The 27,052-nt window shown below is 39.4% G+C and overlaps 1 protein-coding gene across 2 annotated transcripts in view; it reads right to left on the reverse strand.

Moving 5' to 3' along the window:
• Positions 1-431: 431 nt before the first annotated feature.
• Positions 432-27,052, reverse strand: part of CCHR9.PART0H6orf136 (chromosome chr9.part0 C6orf136 homolog) — a gene marked incomplete at its 3' end in the record, with an annotated part of 226,560 nt that continues 199,939 nt past the window's right edge. For both annotated transcript variants that reach the window (XM_044084493.1, XM_044084494.1), the window contains 2 exon segments: positions 432-501; positions 24,215-24,415. In XM_044084493.1, the coding sequence (XP_043940428.1) occupies positions 432-501; positions 24,215-24,415 (271 nt within the window).

Below are 27,052 nucleotides of genomic sequence, written 5' to 3' on the forward strand. Positions count from 1 at the left end.
GTAATATTATAATATATTTTATGGTAATTTTTTTAACTTATATAATTGTGTAATGAAGTTTTTGTATGTACGAGCATTTTTATGATGTGGCACTTTAAATGGATTCAGCAATTATCTAATTAAGTTTTTGAATTTTAGTTAAATATAACCAATTTGGTGGTTGTAACTGTTACGTCTGATATATATATATATCTGTGTGTATATATATATATATATATATATATATATATATATATATATATATATATATATATATACATATACATATATACATATGTATGTATATGTGTATCTATATCTATATAATAATATCTATTTAATGATCACACTAAAATGATCAAAGCCTACAGGTGAAACACTGCTGGCATTATGTAAACAAAACTAAAAACATGAGCAGATTCTGAAATCTTTTATGTAATGGTAGTACTTACCCTATCCACCTTGTGACAGTGTATCAGTCCATCTGAGCCCAGGAAGAAAGTGGAGTAGGCATCATACATTCTAAAACCGGAAAAGCCTGGTTAGTACCACAACCTTCACTTTTGTTCTTTCAACCTACTTACAACTTGCATTCATTTATAAGTAATTTTACTGCACCAATGAACGACAACATAAACAAACAGAAGTGAAAGTGAAAGTGTAATTACTGCTGATCTTTTGCTGGAGTAACTTCTAAACTTAAAATACCAACAGCAAAGCTCAGAAATCCAGCCTTGATGGTCACAGTAGCTTGGGTATTTAATTATTTGCTTTTGCTGACCATGAAATTTTAACTGGGTTAAATACCCATTCTCGGCACAGGTCTGGAGAGAAAAGCTCCATACATACTTCCAGCACAATGTTTGATATTGAAATCACCATTACAATGTTGAAAAAGAATAAACAAATCAGAGTTAATAGCCATAATCAAGTCATACAATAACACATTCAGATAAATAACATATTTGACTTGCTGAACTGCTTGGATTACAGCAATAACATTCCCGTGGTTTCATGCAGACATAACCATCTACATACAGCCTAAAAGTAGAGGTATTTGAATATCATCTGAAATATGTGTAAAACTACATATAGCAAAATTACAACTGTCAAAAAGACGAACAGTTCACCACTCGTAAAACAACAACCCATGACAGTAAAGGAAAACCTTCATTCAGTCTGTAGTCAAACTTTATTTATCATAATATCCAACCAAGTGAAACTAAGCACTTTCACCCACTTCACCCACTTTCGTCTACTGGGCTTCATCAGAGTTAACTAACCATACATAATCATGACCGAATGAAAATGATAACGGTCTGCAAAGCGTGTACTTTTTTTTTTTTTTTTTTTAACATATTTCACAGTGTAGTTTAAGAACACTGTTACACTTGTACTGACAGGGCAATAAATCAAAATTACAGCATTTCTTTCACATCACATCACTACAAAAACATGGTTCAGTAAACATTCTTTTCTGTTCAGAAAACTGAAGTCCCAAATGATATGCTATAGATGCTTTCAGAATTCAAACGTTATGCCCCATCCTGGATGTAACATTTTTTAAATACCTTTATTAAATTATCACATAAGACACAGGCAAACACACATTGGTCTGGATTCCATAATATTCGCAGACTCCGATGCATTATGCCGATAACCGCTCTAAACTTGCAGACAACACTGTAACATGTAAATGTACCACAAGAAAGTCAGAGTAGCTCAGTGTACAATGGAGTACCACAGTAACAGCACACTAAAATTCGCAAGTAAACCGTAAGTAATGAGAAATGGTTGTAGAAGCTTGTTGTACATTAACAAAGGTAGATGGAATAGTTGCAGTTCATCCCTCTTCAACAGTACCATCTTCCCATGAGGGGTTGTCAGGTGTGTTTTTTTTGTATTATTCACATATTTTGGCCTTGTAAACTAATATACTTCAAAAATACGTAGATTTTTGTGAAACATACACACATACAGTAGACCTCATGTAAAGTTATTATTTGTAACACTGCAGTGAGATGCATATGTCTGATACTATCCATCCCATGATGTAAGCATAATATCCTGATCTGTGTCTTTGTATCTTGTAGCACATCAAATATCTGTATCGTCCATCAGCCCATCCAGTGATCACAATGTGGTTTCAGAAAGAGTCTCAGCATGGTATTATAGCTCCTGGCACTTAGGACCTTGACGTGTTGGGAAAGTCCATCCAAGATGTTGACAGCGATGTTGCTGCAACTGTAGCCTCAAGATGTGGAGTAGAACTTCTCTAGTTATCTGCAGGATGCTGGGACATTGGAAGTTGAACAGGGTGAGGCCGCTGAATGACAGACCCCAATTGAGACCGCTGCCGATGGCAGTTCCCCACAGCCACCTGAAACATGGCATCGCAGCACATGTAGGCATGCAAATGCTGTGCATGGCCAGGTGTCAGAGGGCATCTCCCTCCTGCTGCAGGCAAATGAGCGGTCACATTGACGGCATCCATCAGACATCCATGCACTTTCAAATGCCACAGATCATGTGGCACACTAGCTACGCGTAATGCATGAAGGACAACAGTTTAGACATGGTGGAAAACAGCTTTATTGGTTGCTCAAGACAGAGTCTGCTATCTGTGGCACAGTCGGTAGAAACTCTGGACTCAGCGGTACTGCAGCAGTGTTGTAGTACCAGCAAGGTTCTGCATTCCCTGACTGTGCTCAGTAGACTGCAACATGGGAGAGGCAGGCCACCTGTCCACAGAACCACCACTGGCCATCAAGCATCAGGATCTATGGTCCAACCTGCACAGAGTTCAACTGCTGGGCCATCTGCTGTTGTCCCTCCATTGACAAGGCCTTCAACTCACAATTGTGCTCCTTCACCTCAAAGTGGTGCTGTCACCTCGTTAATCTCCTCTATGGAGCAACCAGGGTAACACGTTTCTGTACATGGTCAGAGGATAGGGGACCATGGTGCGAGACATCACAGACGTCACCCTATAATCTATTAGAGCATGACCAACAGTATCATAAACATAGCTGGCTCATATTATTGAATTCGCACTTTACTCTGATAACATTTTTCTGGGGCTATTAAGGAGTTCTGGATTATGTCCTGTGTGGTTTTTCGTTCTTCATATTATATTGTAGAGACAGGAATATGTAGAACTGATGTATCACTGCATGAAAAACAATAAGGGACAGAACAATCAGAGTGCGTATGCATACTGGTGTCAATTGAGCCCCCAAATGATGATCCTGTTGTGACATATTTGCATATGTTCATATTGTATTATGACGATGGTGTTATATCTAATGGTCAGTGTGTATATCTAGTGTGTAATTGCCATTAGATGCAATCCATGCTGCTGTGGTGGGATAACACCTGAACATTAACTTCTAACCTACTTCTGGCCTGTCATGACTCAAAGTTGTGGGTCAGGTGCTGTTGAGTTTCCTGGGCCTTCACTTGTGGTTCCACCCTACGTTGCCTATGCCTGTCTTCTGTTACCTATGTCCTCCTGCCCTTCCTCTGATACCTGTGGGATGTCCTCTTCAGACACCTAGGGTTCTTGGGGATTCTTCACCCACACCTGCAGCTGGAAGACTGCCATGTGCTCTAGTTAGCATGTTATGTAGCATGGCAAACACTTACCTATGCTGCCTTCTCAGGAGTGTATTGCAGTGCATCCCCAAATGTGTCCAGAGTGATATTTAAACCTAGCTTTAAGTACAGCAAACTTGCACTCTATGGCATTTTTGCTTATGACATATGTTCTATTGCAGGGTGGATGGTTCTATGTATGGGATCATTTGCCATAGCTCAAGTGGATAACCAGAGTCACCCGTTGTGGGGAATGAAAACAAATTTGGTCAGAATGGATATTGTTTTGAGGGGTATCCTCAGCTTACATTCTAGCTGTGCGCTACTGTACTTACCTAGTAGTAGTCCCTCAGGTATTTCACCTTGCTGGAGTGCAACCCTTAAGTCCACTTTCCCTCTAAATGGCAGCATCATGGATGGTTCTAGTGCATGTTGCCATGATGATTGTTATGTTGTTATATACCCCCCCACACACACACACACACACACACACACACACACACACACACACACACACACACACACACACACACACACACACACCTTGGCAGATGATGGATGACCAATCCTTTCTGTTTATGTATCTGTCTGTGTCAAGATGTACTGGTGTCTTGATAGGTATGCATGTGCAATTTACTGCACTGAATACACTTGGGGAGTTTGCAGTGTTACAGAACTAGTTCAGCAATGTTCTCCGCTCCATGGGGTGGACGAAATGTGTATGTAGTCATCCACTTTGCTTCCAGTAATCTTGCCAGGATACAGCTGGCAACTGACACTCCAACATCATCTCCACGTGTCTCTGAGATATCAAGATGCAGGTACACCCATACTGAGACACACTTTGGTTTCAAAGGGGATTGGGTTTCCTTGCAGGGTATGCACAGACATGTGTGGGTCACATGTTGCAGACACAGCCTGCACAAGTTGTCTGTCAAGGCAGTACCCGTCAATTACTTGCTGGTCTAACAACTGGTTTAGGTACAGCCTTGCTGCGACTCTAGTTGGCTTCCTTCAAGGGTGCACAGCCATAGCCTCATTTATGGTTTTAACACTGCAGCCAGTTGCAGTTGCAGTTCATAAACAGGTTGCATTTTTATGTATTTTGTTTTTGATCTTTTTCTACTGAATTTGGTGAAGTCTGTAGTATTAGCTTTACTCCCTTGGCGGTCGTAAAGTATCCATCAAGGATTTCAGAAACACAGTCTGTGTGCTGTTTTGTTGCATTTAAGTTGCACTGTGTGTGCATAATGTATTTTGCAATCAGACGGGCATGCAAGGAATCCATAATTCTTATGCTGAATTGCTACGTACTCAAACTGCTTTCAGCGTGTTTTCTGAAATCACATCTGCAGCAGGTACACTGAAATCTTCCTTTACCATGCTGCCCTGTCAGCAAACAGCTTCTGAGAACTTTACAGAATCTGACCCATTAAATGAAAAGAAAACAAACCATTTTAACATTTTCCCTTTAAATACAATATACATCACATATTTTTTGTTTGTTACTATCAGTACATTACAAAAAATTGCCAAATTTGTGCCCTCCCTTAAACCTCACTCCTCTTCCTCCTGAACATTATGTATGTATTGTTCCCACAACTTGCATTCACTTCTATGTAATTTGCTTCCTCCCTTTTTCTAAAGATTACTTTTTCAGTTCTTTTATCTCTTTTATAATACTCAATAGACATTCATTTCTATTTTCTAGCAGTCGCTTTTTTGGCAGCCAACAGAATTAAACTTAATATGGCCTTACTGCGTCTAAGCAATTCAGATCCTGCATCCCAGCTCAAAAGAATCATTTCCTTACTTAAAAGCCATTTACTCCCCCAATATTTCTGATACAGTACTGTGTAGGGAATTTTTTAAATCTGCCAACTCACTACACTCAAAACATATGTTCAAAGTTTCCTCCTTCTTCTCCATCACACCTCCAACATTTGCTATCTACTTGAGGAAAAATTCTTTGAAGTCTGCTTGGGGTATAAGAATACCTAAGCAAACACTTCAAAAATCCTAAACTTTCTGGACTTGGATACATAACTGGAAGCCATACATATGTCTTCTCATTGTTTTCTTATAAATTGTTTTTTCAGTCTCTATTCCCAATCTTTTCTAACATCCTCTTATTGATTATTATAGCTATCATGAACTATTTTACATGTCTTACTAATTCTCCCTTTTTAACAGCTGCATCTGTTCTAGATTCAACTAAAAAGTGTACCAGGGCAGATCCCTCACTTAAAATTCTCCTATCCCTTCTGTCTTTGCCTGTACATTTAGATAAAGTCCTGGTAGGGAAGGCAGTCTCTAGCCTGCAATCTAAATGTCTTCTTGGCCGCATCCCACACTATTACCTTTCCTGCTTGAGTTACTTACTCACAATATCTTGGTTCCTCTGCCAGGTTTCTCCAGTAAATTCCAGCCCCCTCTTGCTTATTTTCTGTGGCCCTACTTGGCAGTCATCCACAAAATCTTTCTCCATTATCATACTGGCTTATTTCGTAGAATACTTTCTGCTACTTTATGGACAAAAATCTGTACGGTTATTATTCTCTTTAAGGATCTGTATCTCAAATACCACTCTCTATTTCTTGAGCATCCCTCTTGCTTCATCATCATCACTTTCTACTTTGAATCACAACCTGCTTGTGTTATCTATACGAGCCTTAACTGTGTAGCTCTAAAATATCCATTCAAATCTGTTAAACCTAAACCACTTTGTAGTACTGCAAGGATCAACTTACCCCACTTAACTCTTGCCCTTTTTCCGTCCCTGATTAATTAATAAAGAATTGAAGGAAACTTTGTCCACAACTTCTTCTTGGGTTGATAAAAGTATGCTTGACCCGTACACAAGACTACAGGGACTAAAAACATTTTCACTGCTCACATCTTACTATCTATACGTGACTCTAGTCAGGCACACTGATGTTCCACTTACCAGGCTAAACAAGGAGAAAGTTACTGTCAGCCACCTGACAGGTGCCAGGATCCTCCACATAACGCATGCACTCAGGTCAATCCACAACAAGTACAAATATGACTCTGTCATTGTCCATGTTGGTGTGAATGAACTGAGATGTACCTCCCTGGACTACATGAAAAGAGACATGGAGGAGCTGTCCCGATCTTGTAGCCCAGGCAGATATGACCCTAGCCCCGAGTAGCATCCTGCCTTCACCCAGAATGATACCACAGTACAAGGACAAAATGACTGACCAACAATTGGCTAAGCTTCTGGTGTCATTCTAAGGGGATCTAGTATCGGTCTGCCTGGGATAACATGATTGACAAACCACAATGCTTTGCCAGAGATGGTCTGCACCTGTCCCCTTGGGATTCCAGATACTGGCTAAGGCTCTTGCCACCCCTATAGTGCTTTTTTTAGGCAAGATTCAAATGACAAATTCACCACCATAACAGGTACAAGCAAGCAAAATCTGAGGGTAATGCTATTTAATGCTAAAAGTCTAAACCTCAAAATGCACTCACTTGAGGCACTCCTTAAAATGGAGAACATAGACATCTGTGCAGTGACAGAGACCTGGTTCAAGGCTCCAGAGAGCACCCCTGCATTACAGGCTATAATTCATACCACACCTTTCGGCCACCTAACCTGGACCGAAGCACTAAAGATGGAGGCATGTCCATATTCATTAAGGATATCCACACCTCCAGGCTAGTTGCTTAGCATAATGAATCCGAGATTATCCAAGTGCAACTAACTCTGGGCAAGACTGCAATCCAAACTGTAGCTTGCTACAGATCCCCCACCATGCCCCAGGATTCCCACTCCTCATTTCTTGATACACTGGAAAATATTAGGGTACAACCTAACACCCTAATAATAGGCGATTTCAACTACCCCACCATTAACTGGGAAAACTACTCATGTACCAACATTTGTGCTCAGCGTTTTCTAGAATTCATAAATTCCAACGCCTTGGATCAACTTATCCACACCCCCAACAGTGGCAGCAATATCCTAGACCTGGTCATTACCAACATGGGCAACGGGTGTTCCACACCAGAGGTCAATTCCTCGTTGGTCAGATCCAACCACAAGCAAATCACCCTAGACATCCACATCCCACCCCCCATTACGGAAACCACCTTAAAATATTTCTCCAAAGCCAACTTCACGCTTCTTAAGACAGAAGTGGCAAACTTCACAACACCCATGCTAACAGACAATAGAGGTACAACTGTTGAATCCTATACAATTGCACTTTATAAGAACTTACACGAATGAATGGATCGTGCAATCCCTAACAGAACCAAGATGCTATCCTCCAAAAAAAGGAAGCCAATCTGGTAGTCTTTATTCCCCAATAGCTCCTGGATAATTTCCACTACCCATTCCTTAAATTCCTCTCTTTTTAACAGATAGATGGGAAAGCACCAGTATCTTGTTTTTATTTGATCACCCTGCATTTTTTCAGTTTTTATTACTGCAGGATTATAAGTACTTATTGGATGTGTGCCAAAGCTTTCAATTAAATGCATATGTTCCAGTGAAATACAATTTCTGTCTAGTATAGTCCAGTTATTGTACCTTGGGGAATAACGTGTAAATTCTGTCAGATTTCTGGGTACTGAATTCACATTTTCTATACCAAATATTTTCAAAAACTTCTTCATAAATCTACCCTCTTTTGTTATATTGTCAGTTCTAGGTTCCCGATATATTAAAACTTTTGCAAATCAAATTCCAGACCCCACAAATAAATAATATTCCCTGATGAATGCAGATTTCTCCCACAATTTTAAGCTCCATAACGGCAGTTTTCTGTGGAATATGAACATATGTCATTTTAATCCTCCTCCGCTGCCAAAAGCCCCTTACTACCACAAATCTACCATGTTTCTCTTGTTTTCCACATCATATTGGAGCACCTTTAGCAATTAGTACAATTACTCTCCTTTTCATTTGTCCTGGATATTCTGCTGAATATCTGTTCTGCAATCCTCTCACTGTCAAATTCACATGCTCATTTTTCCCCAAATGCGGAGATACACATCTTAATATAATTCAATACTCTTTCCTTTTAACTATTCCATCATTCATGTTCCAGAATAACACAGACAGCATAGCCATCATAATAAAAAGCAGTTGTTCTTGCCTATTATACATGACATTTTTTAATGTGCATTTCCACCTTTTGCGTTACATGCATTAACTAATGTATCCAAATTCTACATGTATTGTATTATATTGTTATGTTATACATATTAAATATGTCATATGCACTTTTACACCACATTCCACGTCAGCTGCCCAAGATCGCAGCATATGAATTTTAAACTTGATTTTTGTCCAGCCCTTTTCTCTTGTTATTCTATAAAAATCTATACTTCTTACAAATAAAACGTACTTGTTTACTTTAATATCTCTAACACATGCAACGGTCACTGAAAAGACCCCCTCCCATTTAAAATACCTGACTACACAAAATGTTTACTGTATACAACATGCAGTTTATATCATGAAATGTTTTACAGAAATACTAATAAAAAGTGTTTTACTTACAGTTAGTTCCCCCTTTTACAGTAATTCTAAACATTAATGATATAAAGGGGGGGTATTTGATTTACAGACTGCCCACAAGTTTAAAAAAAGTCAACAAAATGTCCAGTATTTCTTCACTACTTTTTCTTGCAAAACTATACTTCACAAATGTGATAAGATGCTTTATAGTGTTCAGTTTTTTCCACCAGTTTCAGAGTTGCTGGTCTTCCTGTTCATCTCCATTTCCCAACACCAGATTCTAGTTCAAATCTAAGGTACTGTTGATTCTTCTGCTCAACTCCTGTGCTTTTTTCTGGCTCTCAAGCATTCACCTTTAGAACACTGGAAAGGATTTCACTGGCAAATGCTGTCTATGAACCTTACCATCAGGAGAATGAGAAGAAGTTTCCTTCAGCTTGCCAACTCACTTCTTTGGATAAGTGTTTTTATTTCTTCCTTACAATGTTCTGTGTCAAAAATGACTTTAATCCTTCAGGAAAAAACACTGAAGACAGCTGGATACAACACAAAATTTCCAAGTTAGAGACTGACATTTTGTTACGTAAAAAAAGTAAACTGTTGCGAGACATGAAACACTATGAAAGCGGTTCCTTGTTCTCATGGCAACGCGAAGTAACACGTAGCAGGTCAAAGGTTAGGAGAAGCTCGCAAAAGCAACGTAGCATGTCAGCGTCTTCAGGAGAACGGGAGAGAAGTAATTTTACATCAAAGAATGTGACTTTTAATAGTTCCACTAACAACGGGACTGTTGGAAATGATGTAAATGGTTCTTCTGCTCATGGAATTACTGTTACTAACAATTCCTTTCAGACCAATAAATCGGGTCGAGGAAGGAATGGCAGAAAGGGCAGGAACCGCTTTAAGGAGTGAGCATGTGAGCGCACGAAATGAATGGAATTTATGTTTAATTAATTTATCATGTTTGACTATCAGTGATGTTATGAGATCAGTGTTATTTAAAGGCAGTAAATTTGTGCCAACTTTTTTTCCCCTCTCTCGGTGACTTGTATTTTGAACTAAAAAAGTTTATTAGAAAACTATATTTAAAAGTGTTTTTTCAGAGCTATAGAACTGATGATGGTAATAATGATGTTAACATATCTAATATTCATGATGAATTTGATGATGATGATTTATTGAATCTATCTATTTATGATTATGAAAATGCTGATATGTATTTTGAAGATGAAAATATACCTTGTGTGGAAAATAATGAAGGTTATCATACGGGGTATGGGAGAATGTTATTACCACATTTAATCTCTGATAGCAAGTTTACACCTAACATAAAAGTACCCGCTATTACTACATTTTTTAAAGTTATATTTAAAGAACTGACACTACTAGTGGAAAATTTAAGGGGAAGTTCAAAGTGTTACAATTTAAATAAGAATGAATTGATGGCCCTAAAAAGTATGATTGGAGTTAAAAAGGAATTTATTTTCAAATGTGCAGATAAAGGTGGTAATTTGGTTATTTTGCAGAAATCCAAATATTGTGAAATGGTCTACAATCTGTTGAACAACGAAAATTAATATCTTCGTCTAAATGGGGATCCTGTTATTGAATTTAATATTGAGTTATTAAACTTACTAGAAAGAGGGGAACGTCTTGGCTTTTTTAATCATGCTGATGTTGGAAAGCTGTTTAAGAAACCTGTGACACCGACACTTTATGCCTTACCTAAAGTGCATAAATGTCTGGAAAAACAGCCAGGAAGGCCAATAGTGTCAAGAATAGGTTCCTTTCTTAGTAAAGTGAATATATTTTTGGACTTCCATTTGAAAATACATTTATCTAAAATAACAGCACACATACTGAATACCCAGGATTTATTGAATGAACTTTGCCATATAAAATGGAATAATAGTTATTACTGGGTAACAATAGATGTGAAGTCGTTATATACCAATATTAATAGAAGATGGGGGATAGAAGCTGTTCAGGAGATGTTAGGAGATGGACCTAGAACTACATTTTTGATACAAATATTAGAATTTTGTCTCACGCATAATTATTTTTGTTTTAATAATGATTTCTTTCTGCAACTAAAAGGAACGGCTATGGGGGCTGCTTTTCCGCCCTCATATGCCATTATGTATATGGGATTTTTTGAAAAAAACATTCATTTATACAACTACCTTTTATAGGAAAAATGTAATATTCTATAAGCGATACATTGATGACCTCTTTTTGATATGTAGGGGGGACATTACTGAATTTTTTTAATTTTTTGATAATCTGAATAACAACAATCATGGTTTGAATTTCTCCTTTGAATATAGTAGGGACAAAATCAACTTCTTAGATATAACTTTATATCATAAAGATGAAAATATTGGTTTTAGACCCTATAGAAAGGATACTTTAGTAAACATGTTTTTGCATGCAGAGAGCATGCACCCCGAACATTTAATACGGTCATTACCTTTGGGTGAATTCCAATGGATTTTTGACCATACGAGTGATGAAAATGAGAGATAAAGAATTAAGTGATGTGGAATCTAGGATGATTAAGAGGGGTTATAGTAAGGATCATTTATTAACATGTAAAAACAAAGTATTAGGTATCGCTTACCAAATTAGACATTTGAAAATGGATGGGAAACAGGAGAGACAAAAGTGTTTTGTATCCAAGATGATAGGAACAAATAATGAAGAAATTAATGAAGAAAAATTATTTTATGTTACAAAATTTTCACCTTTATCTGAGGAATTAACTAAAATTGTGAGGAAATATTGGCATTTAATTTATGAGGATGAAAACATAGGCCATTTGTTTCCAAAACATATAACTTTTTCATATAAGAAAGGGAAAAATTTGAAGGAGTTATTAAATTATAATCCCTCTAAAAAAGGTGATGAAAGAGTGAGTTTTCCATTAGGTACCTATCCATGTGGGAATTGTAGCCTTTGTGAGAAAGTTAGTAATATTACCAGGATTAACGGTATTACATTTTTTCCCAAACATCGTTTCAATTGTAAATTAGTGGGGATAGTCTATATTTTGGGTTGTTCTTGTGTGAATGTATGGTACATAGGACAAACTAAAAGAATGGTTCGAATACGCATTTTGGAACATTTAAAAGATATTAAAAATCATAATGAAATGAGTCCTGTGGCCAAGCACTTTTTTGAAAAACATGGTGGTTGCCCTAATAGTTTAAAATTCTGTATTTTGGGCAAACCTTTTTGTTCTGAAAGTGGGGATATCTATATCCAAAAATTATTGGAATTGGAAACTAGAATGATTCTGAAGTATAACACGCTGAAACCTTATGGGTTAAATTTGGAATTAAGTGTTTGAATTATTCACATTTATGTAGTTAATACTATAGCAAATTAATAATTTATAAAATACAATTTTTTTTGTTAAAAATTTTTTTTGTTTATTTATTTATTCATTCATTTATTTTTTTATTCATGGAGTTAGTTAATAATCTAATCTGTATTTGATATGCACTGGGAATATAATATTATAAGGCACCTTTATAAAATAGTGGTTAGAAAAATGTATTTAAATATTTAAATAATGAAATAATGGTATTTCTTATACAAAAATGATGTGACCATTTTAAATACTTGATTGATCTATTAAATGAGTAATTAATGTGAGAATTGTTTGCTAATCAACATTACTTGGAGTGTATTTAAACTGTTGGCAGCAAACTGTGTTTATGATCCTTTGAAGGCGAAAGGCCGAGGTACCAGATCATAATAAATGGAGAAGAAAGAAATTTATTGGTTCTAGCGTTGGTTCGTGTTTTCTTGAATATTGATTGCTTTTTGGATTGTGTTTGGAGAGCTGGATACAACAGTCTGAATCTCGCAGCTACTTCTTGACATTCCGAGTGTAGGGATAAATTTGTTTCTCTTCTGCCTGGTGTACAGTGAATAATCATTTTCTATGAACACTGTGCTGTCTCCAATGTTTAATACATTTTCCTACTGCCACAATTTTATCAGAATCAACTCTTTCTGCTGGTATGGACTGCAACTTTAATGCAAGTCTTGGCTGCTTTCTCGTGGACAGTTTTGGTGCATACACTTTATGTGCCCTTTCAATTAAATTCTGCTGTGGAACACTAGTCACCAAATGAATAGCCTGTTCCTTCCAGTTTCTGTGGTACCGCAGAACATCTCAGGTTCTCTGCACACTCTGCCCTCTAACTCTACTTTTTTTAAAAAACAGTTCTTCTTGTGAAACATATTCAGCCAGCTTTTTCTTCATGTCAGCCTCTGATTTTTGCAGTTTTATCAGTTCATCTGAATGGTTAGTTAAAGCTTCTATTTTTTCAGCCTTTTGTTGTTTGAACTGATATATTCCTTCAAAGTTTCATATACCTTAATCACTCACCTCTGAGTACATTGGATTTATTATTTTCTCTATATTACTGGAAGCCATCTCCTGAAAACATGCTAAACATGAACTGCTTTTTCCTGAAGAATCCTTCCCAGACAGTGTTTTCTCTTCACCTTTTGTGGCCGATTTTCTTTCAGGCTTTCCAACTTTCTTCTATGCTGGCATCCAGGCAGTGTATGTACTAACCAGTAACTGAATTTTACCAAAATGATTATCAGTGGTACTCCTTTTTCTTGATTTCTTTTCATACTGGAAGAGCTGATGTTATGTTGTTGATCTGTGTGCAGCCATCTTGGAAGTCTCATATGTAACATATTCTTATCATCTGGGTCCATAGTCCTTGTTACTGAATATCAATAAAGACCAAATAAAAATGTTATATGTCTGAGCTTAATCAGCAATAGGGGGTGGGTCTGGCATAACTGTTAAGGTTTTCACCTTACAGACACAAAGTACAGGGTTTGATTCTAACCACAAGCTATTGGCTAGGCTTAAAATGATCCTTTAGAGCAGTTAGTCTAGCATTCATCATAGGAGTATACAGCTACACTGTGAAGTTTTAAACAACATATTAATACCAAAATCATGGTTTTAAATGCAATCCTACATCTGCTAAACAGTATCACAGCAGAAATTAGTAATTTCTCAATGCTAAATGTTAGACTGCAGAGCAAAACATTTTTGCAGCTGGTTGTGATGGACTGGCAGAATGGTAGTGGTGGGAGTGGGAATGGGAGATGGGCTGCAAAACACCACATCATGCACAGTAGACCTGCACAGTTACAAAAAATATCTTCCTCTCACTTACATGTGGCCGTTTCTATTCAGTATTAAAAATTAGCAGGTTAAACGATCAAGAATTCAACACTGTATACTTAATCTTATTTTTCCTACTGTAATTCTGACATTTGAAAATGCGAGTCCCAGAATGGCTGAAAATGCAAGAGAACAGTGAAACCTGATCATCACTGTTCTCCTTTATTTTTTTTTGCAAGGGATAAGTCCCCTTGTACTCGCACTCTGTCCTCACACCCCCTCAAACTTAAAAGGGGAATACTTTGAGAAATAGCAATCTTGAATTTACTATATTGAAAGTATTACATTTTTCATTACTAAAAAAAAAAAAAAAATACAAAGCAAGAAAATATTTGTTAGCTTCTACATCCATATTGATAATGAAACATTAAATATTTGCAATTAAAATAAATATTTGCCTTGCTTACAAATGGTCATCACTAATCACTACTGTGCAACACACAGCAAAAGAATCTAGAACATGATGTTGTCTCGTCCCCACGATCGTGCGCTTGCATATCTGCGTGTGTGTTTAAACAGCACAGACTCATACAAGGAAAGAAGTAAGCGAAAGGGCATGAGAAAACTGAGGATAATTTAAATGTAAACAACATTAGAAGACAAAGTTTAGACAATTCAAGAAAAACTGGAAGGAAAAAAGCTGGCTCACTGATGCTCCAGGTCAAGGCAGAAGCTTTGCCCATAGGTGCCTGCAACTGCATGATGGATGTGTGCTGTGTTCATGAAAACATGTAATGGCAGCACTTACTGCCACATAAGAATGAATGCATACATGCAGAGCAGTGAGCTGGTCCAAGCAGTAATACAGGCACTTAACTCCAGCCTTCGTGATGATGCAAGGCTACAACACATGAACCAAACTGCCAGGATGCCAACAAGAGGACAAACAATCCTCATGGCTACTGGTGTGGCAATTTCCTTTGGGAGACTTTCACATCCGTACAGTACTGAACAAATGCTTCTCGTACGGGGGAACAAATGGGCTGAATGCCCAGTTGTTAATAATATTACCATAATAGTAGATGGCCTTCTCTTTAGTGCTGCAGTAGCCACCTAAGCGATCTCCAGTCAAGGATAGCCCACTATTCGGCCAGTATACCACAGCCTTCATCTCTTATAGGCGCTGTACATCACATGTATGCTCCCAGTGCAAGGCATAGGGCATAAAGAGGATGTATGGATAAACACATTCAGAACTGGAGCAATCCAGGAGTTTGGTTTAAATGTCATCAGGTAAAGCCTGAAGACAAAGCCAAGAATGAAGCCTCATAATTGAAACAAAGGCAGCAGGCTTAGAAGGGGCATCAGCTGCATTTGATGGAATGGTAGGGAACTTGTGAAGTGAATTTCAGCAGGGAAAGAGCTGAAGATTTCCCTTCAGAGTCGGGAAGGGCAGAAACCACCTCAGAAACATGGGAAAGGACAGCCAAAACATACCTAGTCATATGGGTCTGGTAGTGAATGGTCTTAAATAACAAGTGTCAGCAGTGTAAATTTTCTTGCTCAACCTTTCCAAGGCCCTATCCTTATCAGAAGATTTGTCAGAAGAGACAGACACTACAGAAGGGTCAGCAGACAGGCATTTATAAAAAAAAAATGTGTACTCCTCAGGCACTTTATAGAACTTATCTAACTTATCAGGTGTAGAAGGCTCAGAGTCAGGGGCTACAGAAGTTGCTGAAAAGGTATCCAACAGGGCAACCAGAACAGCAGAACAACAGAAGGTTTGGGAGACTCCATCTGTAGCAGCTCACAATGCCTTTTTTGAATATCAGAGACTTCGAAGCAATCCCACTTAAAATAATTCATCATACGGGCAATGGTATCACCAAAGTAAAGCTCTTCAAAAGGAGTGTCTGGACTTAAGGAATCCACATTCTGTGAACTGTAGTCCAAGGGGGGAAAGGATATGGGAAGTTCTTCCAGAGTCCAGATACTCACAAGAGGAAGAAAATTCCATAGGCCTCCTGAGTAGAGTGGAAGACCAGCGAGGAGAAGGAACAGAGATCCCCTGAGGTGGCTTCAAGGCCATCAAAGCATTAAATAAATCCTAAGTGAAAACCTGCCATTCAAATTGGGGATCTTTTACAACAGGGGAAGTATGCTTCATTTTTTTTCTTTCTCTGTAAGGTGGCCACTCAAAACACCCTCAGAGGGTCAGACCCTTTATGCAGTTCTAACATGGCTGAAGCAATCTCCTTTCTCAGTAAGATCTGAGAAATGCCCCTAGGTCCTTCAGCTATAATCAGCCAAGGTTCCCCTGAACATCAGGCGCAGATGTTTGAAAACCTCAGAGGAGATGCGAGAAGTCAGATGCATGCCGGCCTCCGACGGGGTTGCAGTACAGGAGTCCAAAGCAAGCGCCAGACGATCCTCCAGGCTTTCACCAGCCTACAGAGACATACGGGGGAGGCTGGACAGCAGCTGTATCAGGCCTAACTTTTTTTTTTGGACTTCTTGTCAGACAGCTTGCACATGGGACACGAGGATTCCACCACAGCACCCTGAGCCAACAACATAAGACGCGGATTCCAGGTAGATGGACAAGGACGACAGGCAACTATGTAGGGTCTTTGATACAAAATCCTGGCAGATAGAACACTGTATGTTCATGAGAAGCACCCAAACAAAAGACACTGGTTGTGATGGTCTTTATGGGGAATCTGCCTCCCACACTGACATTTTCCCTTTCTGGGTGACATGACCACAATAATAAGGAAAGAGAAAGCCCCAGCATAGGTTTTATTTGAAAAGACGGCTTGGTAACCAGCACATCAGAAGGACATTCAGACAGATTCTCTATAATGGCATTCAGACTGGTGGCAAATATGTTCTGAGTGCGTGCATACATACATCACATTTATGCCCTTTGCCTTGAGTAGGGAGCATATGTGTGATGTACAGTGCCTGTAAGGACTAAAGGCTTTGGTATACTGGCCGCAGCTATCCTTGGCAAGAGATCCTTAGGTGAAGAATACTGCAACAGTGATATGGAAGAACATCTTGATCAGTGGATGGCTTGATGGTCTGCCGACAAAGAGGCAAAAAGACCTAGGAAGGAATAGAATAATTAAGTGTCAAGGTATTTCTACTTTGTTGTTTCATAAAACAAATATTGTGTTTTACCTACATGTTACTTGCCACACCAAATGTACCATTATACTGCTTTGCTTACTCACATGCTTTAATTCAGAGACTTTTACTCTACTGCTTTGCATTTATTCACTTTACATTAAATGTTACATTTAATATTTTCTTTCATTTCTAAAACACAACTGTACATTCATACGTAATTTAATGATGCATAACACACTTGTCTGTTTACCCTTACACTACCATTTCCTGGAGATTTTCTTCCAGAGCCTCTACTGAAAATAAACATAAATACAAACTGAACAACTCAGGAAACAAACTAGATACAAGTTCAGTATAACCAAGGTTTAAAAAAGATCAGACTTGTGACTTTTTACCAACTTATTTTCTTATAATTTCAAAAAATTTCTGGAACACCAGCAACTGCAGATAAAGTTAAGTGGAAGCACTATACCAAGGTTGCAAAAGAACCTTGTATCCAAAGGGTCAAACATCAACTTTCACTTATGAGAGAAGGCCTGCACAATCACAGCACTCCTTGCCAGATTAATCAGCAAAGCTATATACAATAACCATTACTTTACAGCACATATTGTACTTGAGTGCATTATGAACAAACAAACAAAGCTGTTAAGCTATAAAATGTAAGAGGGCATCAAATTATATTACATAAAACTACATGCAAGCAGTGCATGCACTCAGGAAAACCTCAAGCACATTCTCCATTACAAGCATAGTTGAAATACATCTGTACACAGACACACAACATGCTGCCTGGAAAATGTGTAATGACCCTTTAAAATGTGTATGGTTCACTTTATGTGTACAGGTGGAAGGAGTGTGCAATTATTCTCATAGCATTGCCTAGATAACAATGTTCAACTTGACAATCTGTTTTGTCTACAAGGAAGCTGTCTGAAAGCAGAAAAGCAGGGAGGTATTTCCTCAGTGGAGGATCATCCAAAGGAAAAACGTGAAGCACATAATGGGAAAGCCTAGTCAGGACTACTCTGCAGAATGCACCTTGAAAAAATAGTACAGTTGTGTCCGCATACTGTCACTGTAGATGTTGAAGTAGATCAGTTTTGCAGTGTTGCTTCTTGGGTCTTCCTGCCATACAGAACCCTACAACCACCCCAATTTCTAGAGATTTTGCATCATCACTAGCCACTGGACATCCAACAACTAATGTCACGGTATGAGAGGGCATCAGTCGGTGCCATCTTCAGGTCTTTCTAAGCAGTGAACAAGCAGTCTGATGCCCCAGGACAGCACAACCTCCCCAGTTGCCTGAATTTGAGTGAAAAGGAGGCAAAGTCTCCTTTTATCTCCATTATGTGCTATCTGTAGAGAACTCCTCTACCCCTTGGCATGCAGCAGCTGTAATGGAGTTTTAGTGGGTTAATGACTGCAAAATAGTAAGGATACATGACCACTCCAGGAGACCTGATCAAAGATTAAACACAGCATAAAAAGAAGTTATGTACTTACCACAATGTTCCACCATTTCTATTCTTCCTCATCCTGTGGTTTGGTTCCAATCCTCTGAACAGACCTGGCCACTACAATAACTTGTGGGAGCCAAAAACCTCTTGAGCTCATCCCTTACCCACAAAACATCTATCTCAATTACCACTGACTGAGTTTCCTGATATAAACAGACAAAAAGGCTTTTATGAAGACTATATCTGTAACTGCAAAACTATACCAAAAGGGTAACAATCTATCAATCCTCTGTTCTTCCAGAAACAGAGGGAAGGGGGTTGGAAGATGGGGAGTTGAAGAATGAAAAGGGACACCACACATGGAACGTTATGGTGAGTACATAACTTCATCTGATGTTGTCAAATTTCATTATCCTCAACCTGTGGGACAGAGTCCCCAGCTAACTTATATCCTGGGTGGACTTAAGGATGTTCATAAGCACCATTGAGCCAAATGATGCTCTATTCCTGGAGACAAGATCCAGTTTATAATGAGTAACAAAGGTGTGAGGAGTAGCCCAAGCTGCTGCTGCACAGCTATCATCTGTGGAAGCTCTAGACTGGAATAGAGCTGAAGTTGCTACAGCCTTGGTTGAATGGGCTCACAAAGGTTTCGACAAGGGAATGCATGATTTGGAATAAACAAATTAGAACATTCAGTGAGTGCCACCTGGCTAATGTCACTTTGTTTACAGATTTTCCCAATGTGGTATGCAAGAAGGGAACAAATAATTGGTCCGACTTCCCGAAATCTTTTGTTCTGTGAAGACAAAATCTCAATTGCCTGTGAACATCTAGCAAATGTAAATATTCACCTTTGTTAAAGACGTTGTGGAAAAACACTGGCAGGTTAAGACACTGGTTGATATTGGTCTCTGAAACCACCTTAGGAAGAAATGAGGGATTGGGAGTGAGACTCTCTCTTTGTGAAAAAAACAGGTACGGTGGTTTAGAGGATAGGGCTTGAATCTGAGATCCTTCTAGCAGAAGTTGTTGCCAATAAGAAAATAGTTTTCCAGGACAGGAAAGAACAGTTGTGTACACTTACCATAAATGTAGATGTTAGAGTGTACTCACTGTTGCAGTCCTCACACTTGGGTTATCCTGCCAGGGGTAGCCCTCAAGTCGGCCCAAATACCAGAGGCTTAGTATTTCTGCGTCGGTTGCTGTTGCTCCAGGACTGACATCAGGTCGTCAGTGGTATAAAAACAGCCAGCCGACGCCATTACATCAGTTTTTCTTGCCCCAAATGTCAGGAGCCCCAAACAGGGAGCTAGGTTATGGTGGAATAACACCACCAGTAGAAAGTAAATACCAAATATCACTATAAGGAGTGAGGAAGAGAGAGAGAGAGAGAGAGAGAGAGAGACAAGGGGGATGGAGGATGGGAAACCAGGACTGCAACAGTGAATACACTCAAACATCTATATTTATGGTAAGTGTACGCAACTGTACTATGTTCTTTCTGTTTCACTGCTGCAGTCATCACACTTGGGTTGATTCCCAAAGCTGAAGAATGAGTGGAGGCAGTCACGAAGAGTTGGGGCTGGCTAAAATGCCCTGCAGGACTGCAGTTGCAAACCTGCCCTGGATTTGGAAAAGATAGGCAGGTGGTAATGCTTGGTGATAGTGTGGACAGAACTCCATGTTGCAGCCTCCAGGATTTCCCTGGTAGGGACCCCTCTGAGAAAAGCTGCAGAGGTGGCAGTTGCTCAAGTGGAATTTGTTATGACCCCCTGTGGGGGTGGTTTCCCATGGTGTTTGTAGCAGATATGGATACAGTGTGCTATCCATTTGGAAATGGTTTGTTTTGAGATGGCCTTGCCCTCTGACCCTGTTGCAAAGCTGACCAGTAACTGGTCAGATTTCCTAAAGGACTTAGTCCTATCCAGGTAGAATCTGAGCTGTCTGTGCACATCTAAAGAGTGCAGGATCCTTTCCCCCTTACTTTGAGGTGTAGGGAAAAAGGTGGGCAAATGAATAGATTGGTTGAGAGACAAACTGGACACTACTTTAGGCATGAAAGTTGGGTTAGTCCTGAGGGAGACCCTGTCAGCATGTTAAATGATGAAAGTTTCCACAGCCATAAGTGCTTGTAGCTCAGACACTCTTCTAGCTGAAGTGATGGCCACAAGCAAGGCTGTTTTCCAAGAGAGAAATTTTAACTCTGCTGAAGCTGCAAGCTCAAAGGGGGGTAGCGTGAGCTTTTCCAACACAAAGTTAAGGGCCCAAGCAGGCTCTTCTGGGTGGCCTTAAGTTATTAGCCTCTCTAAGGATCTGCTTGATGAGGGGGTGTGAAAATAGGGGTGGCTCTGTGCTATAATGAGCAGAGATGGCACAGGCATGGATTTTAACAGATGAGGAGGATAGGCCCCTGTGAAGCAGGTCTGCTAGTTAATCCAGGATGAGAGGGTAAGGAGGACTTGTGCTGGTTCAGCTCCTTTATCCTGGATCCATGAGCAATACCTTTTCTACTTGTCAGCATAGGATTTTCTAGTTCTGGGTCATCTGGCTTCACGTATAACATCCAGGACTTGCTTACTTAGGCTTGCCACTGGAGGAGAAGTCCAGGAATAAGCCAGGCTGCCAGGTTCAGGATCTGCAATTGTGGATGCAAGAACTCTCCCTTTTGCTGCATCAGGCGAGTTGGAATTTGAGGGAGGTGCCATGGAGGCAATGGTGTCAGGCTGCGCAATCGTGGGTACCAGTGTTGGTGTGGCCAGTCCGGGGCAATCAGGATTGTCCTTGGTCTTTCCTCCCTTATTTTGAGCAACACCCATTGGAAGGCTAGGGCATCCACTTTCCAGGCCTTGCTGTAAGGTTCCCTGGTGCAGAATTTGCTGAGCTGGTGGTTGATGTGGGAGGCAAATAAAGCCACTTTTGGGGTACCCCATTGCTGGGTTACGAGGCTGAAGGTGCTGTGGTTTAATTGCCACTAGTGTAGATCTAGGAGATTTCTGCTTAAGTTGTCTGCCCGAGAGTTTTGGTTGCCTGGCAGGAATTGTGCTAGCAGGTGAATCTGCATGGTTGAATCCGTGTGCCAAAGGGTCGTGGCTAGCCTGCATAGTGAGTAAGAATGTGTTCCTCCCGGCTTGTTGATGTACCAGATCACTGTGGTGTTGTCTGTTTTGATTAGTAGAGGGCCCGGAGACAGTAAGGGCTTGAAAGCTGCCACAGCTTGCTGAACAGCTAGCATTTCTTTTTGGTTGATGTGCAGATGAATTTGATTTGGGCTCCAATGGCCCTGAATGCACCTGCCGTCCAGGTGTGCACCCTAGGCATAGTCTGATGCGTCTGTGGTTAGGGTCTGGGTGGTGTGGGGTTGTGAAAAGGGAAGTCCCTTGTTGTGGTTGCATGCTGCTGCCCACCAAAGGAAATCTTTCCTTAGACAAGATATCACAGGTATAATAGTTTCCAGGTCCTGAGAATGTTAGCACCAAAGGCTTTTTAAGTACCATTGAAGTTTCCTCATATGCAGTCTGGCATATGGAATTAGTAAAATGCAGGAGGCCAAGAACCCTAGAGCTTGCAGGATTTTCCTTGTGGATAACTGGGTTCTGGTGGCCAGTTGAGAGAAGTAGCCTGTCAGACAGGCTTGTTTTTCTGGAGTAAGGAATGCCATCTGGGATGCTGTGTCCAGACTTGCTCCCAGGAATACAATTTTCTGAGTGGGGACTAGTTTGGATTTCTTTTCGTTTATAGTGTACACCAGTGAGGTCAGTAGATCTTTTATAAATGTCAGGTGCTGTAACAGCTTTTCCTGACTGTATGCCTGAATCAGGCAGTTGTCCAAGTAGGGGTAAACCTGAATATTTCTTTGTCTGCAAAAAGCAATGGCTGGAGCCAGGTATTTTGAGAAAACTATGGGAGCAGGGGATAAGCCAAAGGGAAGTGCAGAGAACTGATAATGCATAGATCCTGCCCTGAAACGTAGATATTTCGCCTCCTAACAAAAAAATAACATAACATAACAGTAAAGATTAATCAATCAGTGGGAAGCCAAAGAAATAAGACAAGACTGGGATTTTGAATGCAGATCCTTAAGTAGAACAATAACCATACAGAATATTATATTCATATAGTAATAAAGTATTCTAAGAACCCAACAAGGGAATGGAGAAAGGCGATTCTGCTAATGCATGTGACTGGAAGTAGGGATACAAAAAAGGGATGGAAATAACTGTAGAAACTAACAAAGGAACCAAGGTATTATGAGCAAATAATTATAGGGGGAAAGGCAATAGGATGGGGAGAGGTCAGGAATTCACTTGGACTGCAGTCTAGACATCGCCTTCCCCATCAAGGACTAACAAGCAGAGAGAAAGGAATGGGAGATCCTAAGTGAAAAAACAGCACTGGTAGAGTTTTTAGAAGAATATAGAACAGAAACTGCTGTTAAAAAAGGGATAATTAGTACAGCACATAAAATATCGCACAATAACTATATGAACCCATCAGAGGAGGTTAGAAAGGACTGGGAAGAGAGACAGGAGAAGCAATGGAAGGATACATGAATGCCTACTTGGAGTCAAGAAAGTCTAGAAGATTTAGAATCATTGCTTGGAAGTGCCTACATAGGTATTTTTATACCCCAAGCAAACGCCAAAGGATTGTTCCTTAGGTAGACTGCAAATGTTGGGAGGTGTGATGAAGCAGGTAATTGGGAACATATTTTTTGCAAGTGTAATGAGTTGGCAGACTTTAAAACTTCCCTGCAGACTACTCTGTCAGAAATATTGGGTGAGCATAACGGTGTAACTAAAGAAATGATACAGACATGGAATTGCCTAGATATAGAGCATACTGGTGTAACTAAAGAAATGATAGAGAACCGGAATTGCGTAGACATAGTAAGGCCTTGCTGAGTTTTATTCTTGTGGCTGCCAAAAAAGCAATTCAATAATGGAAATCAAAGTCTAAACCAACCATACTAGAAGTAGTGAATATAGTAACAGAGATAAAAGAACTGGAGGTGGGATCTTTAGAAAAGGACAGGAGCAAATTACATAGAAAAAAATGGAAATTGTGGGAGCAATACATGCAGAATAATGTGTTCGAGGAGGAATAAGGTTTAAGGGATGGCAGGAATTGAGTGAATGATGTAAAGTTTAACTAAATGACTGCATAGAAGATAAATGATGTATAATGTTTGCAATTAAAAAATATGTCAATATGGTTTGTTTCTATTTTTACAAATGTATGATTGCCTATGTCATAAGTGATTATAAAGACGTTTCTGGTTGAAAAAAAAAGGAAAGTTGAACTTGCATCACAGATAATTCAGATAAGTACTGTGCTGTATAATGAAACTTTACTTTTGCTACAAAGTACACTTAGACAACACCTCACCTGTATAGTTCAGTCCTATCACGCTTGTAAAAGCGCAACAACAGGACATGAAAAGGAAGCCCAGTAATTCTCCAACGGGCTTGGATTGTCCAGTTTTCTGAATGCTGAGTCAGCTTTAGCACTTCCATCTTGATGTCAATGAAGTAATTCCATGCAAGGAAGCGGCTAAGAGTTAATGCAAACTGGTACATAACTCTTCCTCTGTTAAAGACAGAAAGGAAAATTTAACAAAAAGTAGAATTTGTACTTTCCATCACATACAAAATCACAAATTTAGTATTTTTTAAATAAGGAAAGAAACTTTTAATCTAGTGGTAAACCACTGCTGTACAAAATAATCTGTCTGTTGGGCTAACTTGAAAGCAAAGGATATCAAATAAATTAGCTATAAGAACAGCAAAGTGGCATACTCTGTATGAAGTAAACAAGAAACAAATCTAAGACCAGACAAAAACAAGTGATGTGACAAACTTTCTGACGAAAAGCGTAACACTGTTTACAGAGTCAGAGCAAATGAAGACAAAATTTAAAACCCAGTAAGCATCCAGCAGGGCAGAAATGTATGAAAAAGTAGACTTTCCAAGATGGGCATTTTGAAAGAGAAAAACTAATTTTTTCTTATACATTCATTGGTACATACTAGGCAATCTATCTAGATATCCATTAAGAGTCCAGCTTCTGCAAGTTGCCTACTTCCCCTGTCCATAAGGGACTGGGGTTAACTTACAATTACCCATCCATTTGTCCAAGTTAGCTATAGAGAGAGCTACCTTGGTGGTTGTGGAGAGTGTGCTTGTAGGGCATCCTTTAGGTGCAGTATCTATCCCTCCAACAAGTCCTGTTTACATTAAAATATGTGTCCACAGGGTGTACTTGTAGGATTTCCAGTTTTATGAACATTTCAGAGGTCAAATAGGACATGGGCATTTGCAGCTTTGCAGGGCAGACAAAGGTCACTTGTACCAACTCTAAGAAATAGAAGGGACTGAGTGAGCTTTTAGATGCTATGTATAGCACAGCAAGCTCATTCTTACTGAACTTTTGATGATGAAACATAGTTTTTCTAGATGGACCTCAAACTTAAGACACATGCACAAGGCTGCATTATACCCTAATATGAACTCAAATAAGGAGGAGTACAGCAAAAATGTTATTGAACCCGGAGGATATGCCTTCAACAATTAGTTGGACAAAGTAAAACAATTTTCTATTGACAGATGATGTGGTGACTGAAACAGAATACATTGTCTGTGAATGTGCCTAGGTCTCTGACTATTTTGAGAAGGATGCCATTTATATAGTAGACACAGTGGTGTTCTTGTTTCCCCAAAGAGTTCAGTGTTACACTATGAATCAAGCTTTGGCCCATGGCCTGGATGCCATGACTTTGGAAGGATAAATCCCTCCTTGAAGGATATGGGTTTCATCTGAATGTTGGTCACAGCCTCAAGTCTGGAATCTTCAGCACCCCTGAGATCAGCTTTGATGTCAGTGAATTATATGCTGAAGAGTATTGGGCCTAGAACAGAACCCTGGAGAAAGAACTGGTAACTAGCACTTTTTTCAGATCCCTTAGCTCCCTCTACAGATCAAGTCCCATTCCTACAGATGGAAAAGGCCTTCCATCACAGGCTACACAATCCCCCTGTGCCTAGAAAAGGACAAAAGGAGCCAGAATCATCATACTGCAGTCAACCTGGCTTTTTCTACTAGCTGTATGTCCCACTACTAAGTGCCGACATCATCAGGTGTGGCAGGCAATAAAAGGAGGCAAAGTTTCAGTGTGTGCCCAACCCTGGACCCTATATGCTAACCATACCTGCTCTGTCCTCCTGCTCCCCCAAGCCCTGTGTCATCTCTCCAAGCTCTGGACTCCATCAGAATACACTAGCGGTACAAAGCCATGCACCACCAAACCCCATAACAAGCACTCCCATCTACCCTGCCAGCATAGTCACCTCTCAGTATCATTTGGCTGTATGGGTGATGTGCCTTTTTGAGGAAAGGGTTCACAAACACATTTGTCATATTTGCTCCTTGATTCTCAAGGAACATATTACTTCAAGGCAGATCCCTATGAACTCTCAGACTGAAATTAGCTAATTAGACTGCAAACTCACTAAAGATAGCATTAATTTCTCAATGAATAACTTGTCACAGAACACATTCTTTGTCTCCTGATGAGCATGTAAGATTCCTCAGTTTTCTAAATATCTCCCCATTAGTAAAGACTTCCTTACTTTGGGCAACTTTATACTACCCTTCAATAGATGAAGTTCCAAGTCTTGTATAGAATGAAAACAATTAACCTATCAAATGTATGTGATTCAATAAACATGGATTTTAAAGACTTTCATATAATATGTCATGTTTTTTATATCTACAACGTAGGGTATGTCCAAATATTCCTAGCCTTGACAAAAATTCCAGCAGATGGCAAATAAACCTACTAGAGGACACATTATTCTGAACCAAATTCATATAAATATGGCTGCTTCGTGCACTACTCAAACAGAATCTTCTTTCCCAGTAAAGACTAATCATAAACTTGTGACTTTCTCCTTTAAACTTCAAGAAATTCCTACACCAAACCTTAATGAATTTAAGGACAACAAATGGGCCAGCCTCAAAATACTGTTGTCACACAATAAAAAAAAATACTTATGACTGGAGCTCCCCTGACTATAGTACAGCAGCATGCTTCACTAAGCAATTCTGCACCTACTTAAGAATGCACAGAGCTAGTAGACCCTACCAGAACAAAGTATGATGGGAATAACTGAAAAAAACAAACCACTCTGGTGATCCACCGGCATAAATACGTAATACGAAACAAAA

The sequence above is a fragment of the Protopterus annectens genome, chromosome 9.part0, assembly GCF_019279795.1.
Source record: "Protopterus annectens isolate FY-2018-M chromosome 9.part0, PAN1.0, whole genome shotgun sequence".
Taxonomy (NCBI): domain Eukaryota; kingdom Metazoa; phylum Chordata; order Ceratodontiformes; family Protopteridae; genus Protopterus; species Protopterus annectens.